Source organism: Colobus angolensis, unplaced genomic scaffold, assembly GCF_000951035.1.
Source record: "Colobus angolensis palliatus isolate OR3802 unplaced genomic scaffold, Cang.pa_1.0 Scaffold47, whole genome shotgun sequence".
Classification (NCBI taxonomy): Eukaryota; Metazoa; Chordata; class Mammalia; order Primates; family Cercopithecidae; genus Colobus; species Colobus angolensis.
This window is the reverse complement of record NW_012118154.1, coordinates 3,270,810-3,284,059: the sequence shown is the minus strand read 5'-3', so window position 1 is coordinate 3,284,059 and position 13,250 is coordinate 3,270,810. Positions and strand designations below refer to the sequence as shown.

Sequence of the window (13,250 nt, the reverse complement as noted above, 5' to 3'; positions counted from 1 at the left end):
CGAGGTCAGGAGATCGAGACCATCCTGGCTAACACAGTGAAACCCCGGCTCTACTAAAAATACAAAAAATTAGCCGGGCGTGCTGGCAGGTGCCTGTAGTCCTGGCTACTCGGGAGGCTGAGGCAGGAGAATGGCGTGAACCTGGGAGGCGGAGATTGCAGTGAGCCAAGTTCGGGCCACTGCACTCCAGCGTGGGAGACAGTGAGACTCCGTGTTCAAAAAAAAGAAAAAAAAATTAGCCGGGCGTGGTGGTGGACACCTGTACCCCCAGCTACTTGGGAGGCTGAGGCAGGAGACTCACTTGAACCCAAGAGGTGGAGGTTGCAGTGAGCCGAGATCACGCCATTGCACTCCAGCCTAGGTGACAAGAGCAAAACTCTGTCTCAAAAAAAAAAAGAGTTCATGAAAGTCTTCATTTTATACAAAAGCAGGTCAATTAGCTTAGCGTAAAGGAGCCTTTAATATGTTTAGCGAATAAATGAAGGAAGGAGAGAAATGTTTGAGAGGGCAAAAAAAGATAAAAAACGTGAGAGAGTTGAGGTAAAAAACGGAGAGAGGAAAATGAAATGAGACAGAGCCAAAATAAACAGGGTATGTGAGAATCTGAGAAGTATGAGGAGGTTGGAGGGTAGTAGGAAGATTGGGAGGAAACTGGGCAGGGTGGGTGGGGAAAGTGCAGTGTGCACCTAAGAAGAAGAAAGAAAGAGTAATTGCTGATGCTGGGCTCCAAGGAGACTGGAGACAAGGCGCAAAGGTAAACGAAAAGACAAGGAGTGGGCTGGGTGTGGTGGCTCACGCCTGTAATCCTGCACTTTAGGAGGTGGGGGTGGGGGGATTGCTTGAGTTCAGGTGTTCAAGACCAGCCTGAGCAACACGGTGAAACCCCTTCTCCACCAAAAATACAAAAACTTCAGCTGGGCGTGGTGGTGTGCACCTGCGGTCCCAGCTAGTAGGGACGCTGAGGCGGGGTGATCGCTTGAGCCCGGGAGGTGAGGCTGCAGTGAGCTGAGATTTGCACCTCTGCACTCCAGCCTGGGTAACACAGACCCCTCCCCTCTCAAACAAACAAACAAACAAGACAAGGAATGAAATAGGAAGCTCCAAAGCAGGAAAGGCAGGAAGGGGAGATGACCAAAGATGAAGGAGGAAGGAGCAAAAGGCTGGAAGGGGTGCCAGGAGGAAGGAGGGAGCAACGCTTTGGGGAGACAGAGCAAGACTGCAGGGTGAGGGACCATGGACGACCACCTTAGAGAGCCAGATGATAGGGAGGACGGAACAGTGAGGGCGTGAGGGTGTGCACAGCAATAGGCAGTCCAAGCCCTGGCTCGGGAGGGAAAGAGAAACGGGCGAGTGTGGGGAGGGGTGGGAAAGGTGGAGGATAGGTCTGAAAAGACTCTAAGGGAGGGGAACGATGGGTGTGGCCAAGACTCTGACCTAGCCCTCACCCTGCTCCCCACCCTCGGCCGGCTTTCGGTCCCAGTGGTTTCTTCCTCCAGTTGGGAGCCTTGATGCCGGAGGGGCTAGTGGTAGGTGGGGAGGTTGAGTGCAAAGGGTTCAGGCTGTAAGTCATGTCTGGTTGGAAGGGGGGCACAGGAAGGTGGGGCTGTTGGGGAGCCACGCTCAGAAGCCGGGTGTCTGTAGCAGAGCCAGAGAACCGGGACAGTGAAGCGGGTGCTGAAGGGGGCGACTCTCAGGGATCGGGCCAGGGCCCCCGAAGGTGGGATCGACTAGGGTAGGAGACAGAAAAAAAAGGAGAGCAGCGCGTGGGGGCGAAAGCAAGGCCGGGGAGAGAGCACTTTGGACAGAACCCAGCGGGGAAAGGGCGGCGCCGAGGCTGGTCAGGGGCGCCCCGCAGCGTCCCAGGCGCACCTGTTGGGAAGAAGGGAAGGGGCATCCCGGTGTTCGAGGGAAATCCAGTCCGGAGGGGCTGATTCGGAGCTTGGGACTCCCGGGGAGCCACCGCCTCCTCCCCAGCGGCGGTCAAAACCGGGCAAGCGAAGGGGCGTGACCCCGGTGCTCAGGTTTCTTCCTCCTCACCTGGGCAAGGAGGGGTGGGGGCCACGACTTCCGGTTCAGGTGAGTGTCCCTTCGGTGACGTCAGGTCACCCTCGGCCGCCCCTCCGGTCCCGCCTTCCCCTCCCGCGCTCCCGGGGCCCGCGGGCCGCGCCCCCGACGCCCTACATATACTCAGGTGCGCCCCACCTGTCCGCCCGCACCTGCTGGCTCACCTGCGAGCCACCTCCACTGCGCACCGCAGCCTCGGACTAACAGCCCAGGATACTTTGGGACTTGCCGGCGCCCAGAACCGCGCCCAGACGGCCCCTCCACCTTTTGTTTGGCTAGGGTCGCCGAGAGCGCCGGAGGGAACCGCCTGGCCTTCGGGGACCGCTTTTGTCTGGAACCACCCTCCCGGCGTATCCTATTCCCTCTGCTGCGAGGCCTTCGCTTCACTGGAGGGGTCGATTTGTGTGTACTTCGGTGACAAGATTTGCATTCACCTGACCCAAACTCTTTTTGTCTCTTTGGGTGACCGGAAAACTCCACCTCAAGTTTTCTTTCGTGGGGCTGCCCCCCAAGTGTCGTTTGTTTTACTGTAGGGTCTCCCGCCCGGCCCCCCCCAGTGTTTTCTGAGGGCGGAAATGGCCAATTCGGGCCTGCAGTTGCTGGGCTTCTCCATGGCCCTGCTGGGCTGGGTGGGTCTGGTGGCCTGCACCGCCATCCCGCAGTGGCAGATGAGCTCGTATGCGGGCGACAACATCATCACGGCCCAGGCCATGTACAAGGGGCTGTGGATGGACTGCGTCACGCAGAGCACGGGGATGATGAGCTGCAAAATGTACGACTCGGTGCTCTCCCTGTCTGGTAAGGCCGCGGGACCGAGGGGGCGGACGCGCCCCGGACCGAGGTGGCGGGGTGGCGCGCGTGGGAGAGCCGAGGCCCCATGGCTGGGCGCCCTGGGTTGCCGGGGAGCTGCAAGACGAGGAAGGGGTCGGGTGGGGGCGGCGAGGCTGGGCGGGAGCGAGCCCGGGTTCTGGCGGCTGCACGTGGGAGCGCACCTCGGTCGCCCACGGTCCTCTTCCGCCCCCCAACCCAGCCTAGTCCCTGGCTCCGAGCAGCGGTTCTTAGGCCGGGGCCGTCCCCTCCCCAATCCCTGGGCAGGCCACGGCCTCCGTCATCTCCCGCCCTTTTCTCAGACAGAAACGACCCCGGGGCGCGGGGCACCGGGCGCGCCGAGGGCCGAAGGGCGGTGCGGCTGGTCACAGTGGGCCGCCGCCTGCGGCCTCTAATCTTATCGGCCGATTAGCCGAAGCCACAAACCCGGTGGCCTCGATAGCGGGCTGAGAGCAGGGCCGCCGGCTGGCATGTGCGCCGCGCGGGGCTCAGGCCACCGTCTCGGCTTCCCTTCGTTGCCCCTTTCACCCTTCCCCCTATACAGGGCGGTTTCACCGAAACCCCGGCGCCCCGGGCGGATCCTTGAGCGGAGAGGGCGGGGCGGGAGCAGGAAGGCCGCGGCGTTGGGAGGGGCGGGGACCTGCCTTGGACACCTGGGCGCCCCTGGCCCGCGGCAGAACACGGCGCCGGACAGACGAGGTCCAGGGGTTAGTGGGCGCGGCCGGCGGCACGAAGGCTGGAGCCACCTGCATTTCCAGCAATGACGGCGCCCTTTCCCCTCGCCCGCAGCGGCTATGCAGGCCACTCGAGCCCTAATGGTGGTCTCCCTGGTGCTGGGCTTCCTGGCCATGTTTGTGGCCACGATGGGCATGAAGTGCACGCGCTGTGGGGGAGACGACAAAGTGAAGAAGGCCCGTATAGCCATGGGTGGAGGCATAATTTTCATCGTGGCAGGTGAGCCCCCGAGTTCTCCCATCTGGGAGGAGCGAGGCTGGGCAGGGTGCCGATTTGGGGTCTCACTATACCGAAACCCCTCATTCTCTCTCCAGGTCTTGCCGCCTTGATAGCTTGCTCCTGGTATGGCCATCAGATTGTCACAGACTTTTATAACCCCTTGATCCCTACCAACATTAAGTAAGTCTGGGAACCCTGCCTCCTAAGGGGACACGTCTGGGGTCCCGGGATAGGGAGGAGGGCAGAGGCAGGCCAGGGTTTCTAACCACCCCTTTCTCTTCACAGGTATGAGTTTGGCCCTGCCATCTTTATTGGCTGGGCAGGGTCTGCCCTAGTCATCCTGGGAGGTGCACTGCTCTCCTGTTCCTGTCCTAGGAATGAGAGCAAGGCTGGGTACCATGCACCCCGCTCTTACCCTAAGTCCAACTCTTCCAAGGAGTATGTGTGACCTGGAGTCTCCTCGCCCCAGCCTGACAGGCTGTGGGCGTGTCTAGATGCCTGAAAGGGCCTGGGGCTGAGCTCAGCCTGTGGGCAGGGTGCCGGACAAAGGCCTCCTGGTCACTCTGTCCCTGCACTCCATGTATAGTCCTCTTGGGTGGGGGGGTGGGGAGTGTTGGTGGGAGAGACAAAAAGAGGGAGAGTGTGCTTTTTGTACAGTAATAAAAAGTAAGTTTTGGGAAGCAGGCTTTTTTCCCTTCAGGGCCTCTGCTTTCCTCCCGTCTGGATCCTTGGAGGGAGCTTGGAATCTTAATGCACCTACTTCAGTTCAGAACACTTAGCGCCCCAGTGACCTGCACACTATTCCTGGTCCCCAGACTCCATTGACAATAGACTAAAAGATGCAGGTGCTTGTATCTTGACATCCATTCCCACCCCCCTCTTATTTAAATAGCTACCAAAGTATTTCTTTTTTAATAAAAAAATAAAGATTTTATTAGGTACGGGGGTGTTCTACTCTCACATTATCCCATGTCTTCATCCTACCTTCTGTCCTGATGACGCTGCTTCCTGGCTCACAGAGCAGGGATCCATAGACGAGGGGAACCAAGGTGGGGTAGGGACAGGGTAAGGTTAACACAAACAAGAGAAAGGTGGTTCTGGGCCCAAAGTCTTCCTGCGCCCCCTTGCAATTACAATCTAACCAAATCTGACCAGTCAAATATCTAGATCGTCATCTGGGTCTTCCTGGTCCAGGTCATCATAAACATCTGGCTCATAGAAGATGTGGCTGGTAGCCTGGCCTGGCCTAGGCCGCAGGAGAGCCTGCTGTCTGAGAAGGGAAGATTTGGTGCTGGTGAGGGTAGCTGACAGGTTGGGTCTGGATACTTTCTTCCAGGTGACTGTGACTCTCATTCAGGCAACCTGTTAGGCCTCCATGTCATTTTCTTGGTCCAAGTCCCTTTCTCTGACCTCCATGTTAGAGCTGAAGCACCATTTGGTACTGGAATAGATACCCTTGTACTGATCTCCTAATAAAACCGTAAGTTCCTAGCAGCTTGGGGGCAAGGATCTTGTAGTCTTGCTTCATCCACCCACACACTGGGCACAAAACAGCAGGCATGTACTAAGCCCTTGTTAACCAGCCTTTGCCACGCCCATATAGCCTTCTGTTCTAGCACCACTGCCTAGGGATAGGGCCACCTCCCAAGGGTCTGGTCTGGCTCAGCCCAGGCCCAGGGTGCTCTGGGGACAACTGGAGCTATGACCCAAGGGTCTAAGGGAGAGAAAAGAGACATAAAGGCCCTCGGCCATTGTAGGGGGAATGGGTGGATCAAGAACTTGGACTTGTCTCTGGAGGTGGACTTCAGCCCCTATAAAGTCAGGTTAATCAATAACCTGCTGTTGCCCCACCTCTCTGTGGCCCACATGCTGGGCTCTACCTCAGGGATCCACGTACCCAGGTCCCGACCTTACTTTTCAGAGCTGAACTGGAAAGGCAGGATCAGGCTATCTTTGGCTTCTCTCTCTTTCTTGGACAGGTGAAGGTTAAAGGTCAAATGAGTTGTGGGATCCACCTGTAGGTACAAAGGATGCTGCCACTCTGCCCCCATCCCTAGAATCCCTAACCCCACCCCCAACCTCTGCAGCTTTTATTCTCTCCCCTTTGACCAGACCCTAAACTACATTTCCTTGTTCTGGCCCTGGCATTCTTAGATACCGGGGGTATATGAGGATTGGAGTAGGGCTGGGACTCTACGGAGGGCCCCTCTTGGAGATCCAGGCTGAAGTCCGGAAGTATGGAGAACCACTGAGTCTGGAGAGGCAAAAGAAAAGAGTTTTTTTTCATCTTACTGAAGAAACTAGAGAGACTCTAGGACCTCACATCCTCAGCCCCCAATCACCTATTTCACTGCTTTCAGCCCCTGCCCTCAACTTTTAATTTTTTTTTGAGACAGGGTCTGCCTTTGTTGCCCAGGCTGGAGTACAGTGGCATGATCTTGGCTCACTCCAACCTCCACCTCCCAGGTTCAAGTGATTCTCCTGCCTCAGCCTCCTGAGTAGCTGGGATTACAGGCGCGTGCTACCACGCCCAGCTAACTTTTGAATTTTTAGTAGAGATGGGGTTTCTCTGTGTTGGCCAGGCTGGTCTCGAACCACTAATCTCAGGTGATCTGCCCACCTCGGCCTCCCAAAATGCAGGGATTACAGGTGTAAGCCACTGTGCCCCGCCTCTATTTTATTTTCAAAAGTGAAAGCAAGTTTATTAAGGAAGTAAAGGAATAAAAGGATGGCTACTCCTTAGGCAGAGCAGCCCCACTTACTCTTTTTTTGAGACAGAGTCTCCCTCTGTTGCCCAGGCTGGAGTGTAGTGGCATGATCCTGGCTCACCTCCACCTCTGCCTCCCAAGTTCAAGTGATTCTCCCGCCTCAGCCTCCCAAGTAGCTGGGACTACAGGCACCCACCACTATGCCCAGCTAATTTTTGTATTTTTAGTAGAGACGGGGTTTCATCATGTTGGCCAGGTTGGTCTTGAACTCCTGACCTTAGGTGATCTGCCCACTTCTGCTTCCCAAAGTGCTGGGATTACAGGCGTGAGCCACCTTGCCCAGCCCCACTTACATTTTTTTTTTTTTTTGAGGAGTCTCACTCTGTTGCCCAGGCTGGAGTGCAGTGGCATGATCTTGGCTCACTGCAGCCTCTGCCTCCCGGGTTCAAGCGATTCTCTTGCCTTAGCCTCCAGAGTAGCTGGGACTACAGGTGTGCGCACCATGCCCGGCTAATTTTTGTATTTTTAGTATAGACGGGATTTTACTGTATTAGCCAGACTGGTCTCGAACTCCTGACCTCATGCAATCTGCCCACCTTGGCCCCCCAAAGTGCTGGGATTACAGGCGTGAGCCACCTTGCCTGGGCCCCACTTACACTTTATAATCTTGGTAAGTGACTTAAATTTAAACCTCCCTGGGCTGCGTGCAGTGGCTCACACCTGTAATCCCAGCACTTTGGGAGACCAAGGCCAGAGGATGGCTTGACCCCAGTAATTCAAGACCAGCCTGGGCAACAGGGTGAGATCCCACCTGTATAAAAAACTAAAAAGCTGGCTGGATGTGGTGCTACATGCCTGTGTTCCCAGCTCCAGCTACACCAGAGGCTGAAGCAGGAGGATCACTTGAGCATGGGAGGTCAAAGCTGCCGTGAGCCATGATTGCACCACAGCACACCAGCCTGGGCCACAGAGTGGGACCTTGTCCAAAAAAAAAAAAGAAAAAAACAAGGAAAAAAACCCCTCCCTGGACTGGCTTTCCTGCCTGAAAAATTGTGATAATAAAACAATCTACTTTACACCATAGCTGAGAAGATTAAATGAGGTAAGAGATGGAAAACACAGAGGGATACCCAATCAGCTTTTTTCCAAAAAAGGTCTCCCTGAGGGCCTGGCACAGTCGCTCACATCTGTAATCCTAGCACTTTGTGAGGCTGAGGTGGGAGGATCACTTGAGCCCAGGAGTTTGAGACCACCCTGACCAACACAGTGAAACCCCATCTCTAAAAAAAGTTTGTTTTTAAAGTCTCCTTGAAACATCCGCATTTTCATTGTTCTTCCCATCGTGCCAGTCCTTTCTCTGCCCCCAATTTCCAGTCCTTCCCTGTTAGTTCTTCTGACCTGGTCAGTTGGGCGCTGTCGGGGCCTCCGACACAGGATGTGGGCCGAGGCCTGGCCCTTTGTACCGCCCAGGGTCACCTCAGTCTGTGCAAGGCTGGTGAGAGCTCCCACAGGGCCTGGTCCGTGAAGCTCTTCATGTAGCAAGCCCAGCACACTCACTTTCCCCACTGGGGAGCTGTCACCTAGAGAAGGACAAGAAATGTAGGATAGTAGGGAGCATTCAGGTTGGTGGCCTGGGAGCCAACAGTGAAGAGAAAAGGAGAGAGCCCCACAATTCCATCACAGTGCTGCCAAAATCCTGACTTCCCTTGGCCAATCTCACTACCGTGCTCTGAGCCTCCTCCAGCCCACACGTTAATCTCCTCTATTATCCCCGTGTAAAGCTGATCACGGCACTGCTCTACCTTCTACCCTTCAGCAGCTCCTCCACCTTCAGGATGGAATGAACACTTCTAGCAGGTGGTGTCCACTTACTTTCCAGCCTCATCTCTTATACACGGAAGTACTTGTAGTTTCTGGAACTTCCCAAGATCGCAGTCAGTGCCTTTAGAGAGTCAGGCACTATGCTAAACACTTTAACACAATGTTTGAATCCTTACAAAGGTCAGCATTTTTAGGTCAAACCATATGAAATCACTGACATTTAACCATTTTTTTTCTTTTTTTTTGAGACAGAGTCTTGCTGTCATCCAGGTTAGAGTGCAGTGGCGCAATCTTGGCTCACTGCAGCCTCTGCCACCCGGGTTCAACAATTCTGCCTCAGTCTCCCTTGTAGCTGGACTACAGGCGCGTGCCACCATGCCTGGCGAATTTTTGTATTTTTAGTAGAGACGGGGTTTCAGCATCTTGGCCAGGCTTGTCTTGAACTCCTGACCTCATGATCTACCTGTCTCGGCCTCCCAAAGTGCTGGGATTACAGGCGTGAGCCACCACGCCTGGACTGTTTTTATTTTTTGAGATGAAGTATTTCTCTGTCACCCAGGCTGAAGTACAGTGGTGTGATCTCAGCTCACTGCAACCTCTGCCTCCTGGGTTCAAGTGATTCTCCTGCCTCAGCCTCCCAAGTAGCTGGGATTACAAAAGTGCGCCACCACATCCAGCTAATTTTTTGTATTTTTAGTAGAGACAGGGTTTTACCATGTTGGTCAGGCTGGTCTCCAACTCGTGACCTCAGGCGATCCGCCTACCTTGGTCTCCCAAAGTGCTGGGATTACAGGTGTGAGCCACTGCGCCCAGCCAATATTTAACAATTTTTGACCTAAGAAATGGCAATACAGTGGTTCATCCTAATACTTCCCTTGTACCTTCCCCCACATACAGGGGAAAGTGAAGCAATGAGAGATCAAGTACCTTAATACAAAGCTGGGCGTCTGACTCCTAAGTCCATTCGAGTACCCACAGTGCACTTTAGGGCTAGTCCCAGTGCCCCTGCCTGGCCAAATTTGCCTGGCTGACCGCTTGCTCTTCAAGAGTGCCTTTTTTTTTGACACGGAGTCTCGCTCTATCACCCAGGCTGGAGTGCAGTGGCGCGATCTCGGCTCACTGAAAGTTCCGCCTCCCAGGTTCATGCCATTCTCCTGCCTCAGCGTCCTGAGTAGCTGGGACTACAGTCACCCGCCACCAGGCCCAGCTAATTTTTTTTTGTATTTTTAGTAGAGATGGGGTTGCACCGTGTTAGCCAGAATGGTCTCATCTCCTGATCTCCTGATCTGCCCACCTCGGCCTCGCTGCGCCCAGCCCAGAGTGCCCTTCTTTAAGGTACCCTGTGCATGTCCTATATCATCACGGCCTTTATCAGACCATCTTGTAACTGCCTGTTTACTTATCTCCATCTTTTATGGGACTTCAAACTCCTGGAAGGCAAGGACCCAGCTACAAGTCAGTCAGTCTGTTGCCATTATCTAGAATTGTACCTGACATATTATATGTATTTACTATTCATTTGTTAAATAAATGCATGAGTGAAACAAATGAGTAAAAAAATAACTTGGAGGAAAAAAAGCAAATGGTAGATGGCATTAAGGGGAAGTAAAAACAAACAAACAAACAAAAAAAAAACAGACAAAAAGTTCAAAAAAATGAAAAAAGGTCTGACTGGAGAACCCAGATGTTTCTTCTAGGGTAGAAAGGAAAAGGGGCACACTCCTTGGCAGAGGGAGATATATGAGGGGAAACAATGAAGGAGGGGTCTTACCAGGACAGGAGTCCTGATGGCTCACAGCATGCAGGGCCTGGCACAGTGTGGTGCAGGGAAGGTGAAGCAGCAGCCAGCTGAGTGAATCGAGAGCAATGGTGATAGGACCAGGATCTGTCCTCTTGCATATGGCTCTCAAGGCTCCCAGCGGCCCCCCAGGAAGGGCCTCCTCAGTTTTTGACCAGTTGAGAGGGTCTCTGAAGAAGTCATGGTAAACCAGACTGCAAAGGGAAAACATGACACAATATGATATTGCTCTTTTCCCCTAGAGGATCACAAAGTTCATCCTCTGATCTTTGTGGCTCTGTTTTCTCAATTTTCATGAATATCCTAAATATTAGTGAAAGAATATTACTGAGAGATAGCAATGATTGAGAGCACAGACTTTGGTGTCTGACAGCCTGACCTCCAAGCTTGGCTTTACGACTTGTTGCCCAAGGTCAGCTAAATGATAAATTATCTCTAAGACTCAGTTGCTTCATTGGTGAAATGAGATGCCAACCTCTAAGCACTCAGCACAGTGCTTGACACATAGTGTATGCCTCATAAATGTTAGTTATCACCATCATCACATATTTCCTGAGTGTGGCACCTAAAGTTTATCACTCTGGATGAAAAATGAGAAAGCAGAGGACATGAGACTTGGTTCCTTCCTGTAGAACAGCTTAAAGAAAGTAAAAAATTAAGTCATGGAGTACCAACTACAGAAAAAAATAACAGCTCAGGAAAGGTAGACCAGCAAAGGTAGCAGAACTTTTTTTTTTTTCCCCAGATATCTCTTTTTTATCTTCTTGTTCTCTTGTGGAATGCCATCTTTTTTTTTTTTTGAGACAGAGTTTTGCTCTTGTTGCCTGGGCTGGAATGCAATGGTGCGATCTCTGCTCACCGCAACTTCTGCCTCCCGGGTTCAAGCGATTCTCCTGCCTCAGCCTCCCGAGTAGCTGGAATTACAAGCATGTGCCACCATGCCCAGCTAATTTTTTGTATTTTTAGTAGAGACGGGGTTTCTCCACGTTGGTCAGGCTGGTCTCAAACTCCCGACCTCAGGTGATCCACCCACCTCAGCCTCCCAAAGTGCTGGGATTAAAGGCGTGAACCACCACGCCTGGCCATGGAATGCCATCTTAACATACACCACCACCTCTATCACAACAATGGCCGATGCAAAAGTAGAGGCTCAACAGATAAGATGTGAACTACTATCATTATCCACTGAGTTGCCTGGACTAGGAAGTAGAAAGCATCCTACTAATGGTTCTTAATGTCTCCTGATCAGGCACATGACTGGGTTTAGGGAATTCCTTATCTCAATACTTTCTTCTCCCCCCACATTAGTCAATAAATCCTGGAAATGCTACCCACTAAAGTCCTTTACATGTGTTCTAAACTTTCCATCTCTACTGCCACTGCCTTAAACCAGGCCTCTATCACTTTCCACCATTATTCCCTAAAATTCATTAGGCCAGGAACAGGTCTGTCTCATTCACTGCCAGCTCCAGTATCTTGCACAGCACCTGGTTTATAGTTGGTGCTCGGTACATATGCACCTTAATAGCGAACCTGGATTAATGGATTACTACTGCAATACCCTTCCCACATGTTCTCCCTATCTCCAGGCTATTTCTCTCTCAACTTCTATGATCTTTGCTTTGGATTCCCCAAATACTCATCATTCCTCATTACTCCTCTTACTAATTCTTGCCTCCTGAAAGACCCATATCCAATTCTTCAATGAATATTTAAGGAACTGCTACTACATACCAGGTTCTGCGCTTGTTGTAAATAAATATCCTTAACAATAGACGTCTCCAATTTAATCAAATCTTTTCCAACTGGTACTTACCGATTGTTGATATCTGAGTCAAAACCTTCACGAAACTCTTCCTCGCTCACTTCACAGCCCAGGATATGCACTTGCTCCCCACTAAGGCAGAGATGAGGGGGGACTGTCAAAGAGTGGGCACAGGTTCCCTATCCAGGGTAGGCTGAGGAGATACCGTGGGATACTCACCACAGTGCAGATTTCTTGACAAGCGCCTTCAAGAGACTGCGCCCCTCCCACTCCACGGAATCTGCACGGCGAGGGACGGATAGAGTGTGAGGGCACTAAGATTACCACCTTCGCGAACCCGTCGCGATCTCCACACCTAGCCCGTGACCCATGGCCCTTCCTCTCCACTTCCGTCCCCTCAGCCAGACCCGAACCCCCCTGTGCCGGTGGCTCTCACCCCGAAGCAGCACCAGGCCGCCCAAGGATAACAGCGAGTCCAACATCCCCAACTCGCGTCCGATCCCTGCTCTGGCGCCCTCTGATAGCGTCACGACCCACTGTCCCGCCCCCTCGGGGTGAAACGGGCGGGGCACTCGGGCGTCCTCCCACCATTAAGACCTAACGTAGTCTGGAATGAGAGGTGATTATGTTCACTATTCCCAGGGGGGCGCTCACGAGGAGGGTGCCCCTCCCCGAGCCCTGGCGCACAGTCGTACGGACAACGACCTCTTCTACATTTTCACTGTGACCGGGACGGGAAGAGCAGTTGGGGGCAGTTGTCAGTGGGAGGGGAAGAGGACCCACAAACCCCCCGCCAGAGTCCTAACTGCCCGGCCAAGTGACGTCCTCCGCCCCGCCCACGCAGTTTGAGGAGGGGCCTGCTTCGCCTCAGGCCCCGCCCCGCGGCCACCTTCTGCGCGTGCGCAATACTGCAGCCTCGTTGGGAGTGCTTCTGGCTTTCCTTATACCTACCCCCATAGACGGCGCAGGGGGAACTTAGTCCCGGTGAAGCGAATACACGTCACCACCGGAAGCAGTGTCAAAGGGGAAGAGAGGGGGAAAGACAGGAGGAGGGAGTCCTTTGGGCGGTAAAATGGCGCCTGTCAGAGTGGGAAACCCAGCTGCAGAGGCTGCAGCCCCACTCCCCAGCGGCTAAAGGACCCCCGAGCTCGGGGAGGGGGAGGCCGCTCCGGCCCAGTGCTCCGCGCCCTTCGGCTCCCCCTCCCCCTCCTTCCCTGCTCCTTCGCTCTGCAGGGCCTTTCTCCGCTGCCGCGGCCCTTTGCGCGCCACTGCCCCCGCCCTCCCCGTTCCTGCGGGCAGCCCCCTAGCGCGC

General features: G+C 53.8%; 2 protein-coding genes across 7 annotated transcripts; one reads left to right on the top strand and one right to left on the bottom strand.

Annotated features, from left to right (window-relative positions):
* The first annotated feature begins 1,472 nt into the window (after positions 1-1,472).
* Positions 1,473-4,530, top strand: CLDN7 (claudin 7). 3 transcript variants are annotated; one of them, XM_011958494.1, is made up of 5 exons: positions 1,473-1,526; positions 2,344-2,862; positions 3,682-3,846; positions 3,942-4,026; positions 4,132-4,530. In XM_011958494.1, the coding sequence occupies exons 2-5, from the start codon at positions 2,640-2,642 to the stop codon at positions 4,292-4,294; spliced, it is 636 nt and encodes a 211-aa protein (XP_011813884.1). In that variant the 5' UTR covers positions 1,473-1,526; positions 2,344-2,639; the 3' UTR covers positions 4,295-4,530. The 3 variants fall into 3 exon arrangements, with proteins under 3 accessions (XP_011813884.1, XP_011813883.1, XP_011813885.1); XM_011958493.1 differs by having other exon boundaries at positions 1,491-1,526; positions 2,598-2,862; XM_011958495.1 differs by lacking the exon at positions 3,942-4,026 and having other exon boundaries at positions 1,492-2,862; positions 4,132-4,527.
* Positions 4,531-4,753: 223 nt separating this feature from the next.
* On the bottom strand, positions 4,754-13,250 carry ELP5 (elongator acetyltransferase complex subunit 5). Of its 4 annotated transcripts, none has more exons than XM_011958489.1 (9): positions 12,890-13,250; positions 12,375-12,545; positions 12,158-12,218; positions 11,990-12,070; positions 10,147-10,367; positions 7,953-8,134; positions 6,005-6,100; positions 5,761-5,861; positions 4,754-5,116 (listed from the first exon to the last, which is right to left on the bottom strand). In XM_011958489.1, the coding sequence occupies exons 2-9, from the start codon at positions 12,418-12,420 to the stop codon at positions 5,002-5,004; spliced, it is 903 nt and encodes a 300-aa protein (XP_011813879.1). In that variant the 5' UTR covers positions 12,421-12,545; positions 12,890-13,250; the 3' UTR covers positions 4,754-5,001. The 4 variants fall into 4 exon arrangements, with proteins under 4 accessions (XP_011813879.1, XP_011813878.1, XP_011813880.1 ...); XM_011958488.1 differs by lacking the exon at positions 12,890-13,250 and adding an exon at positions 12,634-12,767; XM_011958490.1 differs by lacking the exon at positions 12,890-13,250 and having other exon boundaries at positions 4,754-5,861; positions 12,375-12,761.

Excerpts from the sequence above, each read along its gene's own strand:
- CLDN7 (XM_011958493.1), top strand. Across the intron at positions 2,863-3,681 it reads CTCGGTGCTCTCCCTGTCTG|CGGCTATGCAGGCCACTCGA; the intron begins GTAAGGCCGCGG and ends CCTCGCCCGCAG. Across the intron at positions 4,027-4,131 it reads TTGATCCCTACCAACATTAA|GTATGAGTTTGGCCCTGCCA; the intron begins GTAAGTCTGGGA and ends TTCTCTTCACAG.
- ELP5 (XM_011958489.1), bottom strand. The coding sequence starts at position 12,420 with ATGTTGGACTCGCTGTTATCCTTGGGCGGCCTGGTGCTGCTTCGGG. Across the intron at positions 10,368-11,989 it reads GACTCAGATATCAACAATCG|TCTGGTTTACCATGACTTCT; the intron begins GTAAGTACCAGT and ends TTCCCTTTGCAG. Across the intron at positions 6,101-7,952 it reads GACAGCGCCCAACTGACCAG|ACTCAGTGGTTCTCCATACT; the intron begins GTCAGAAGAACT and ends TTGCCTCTCCAG.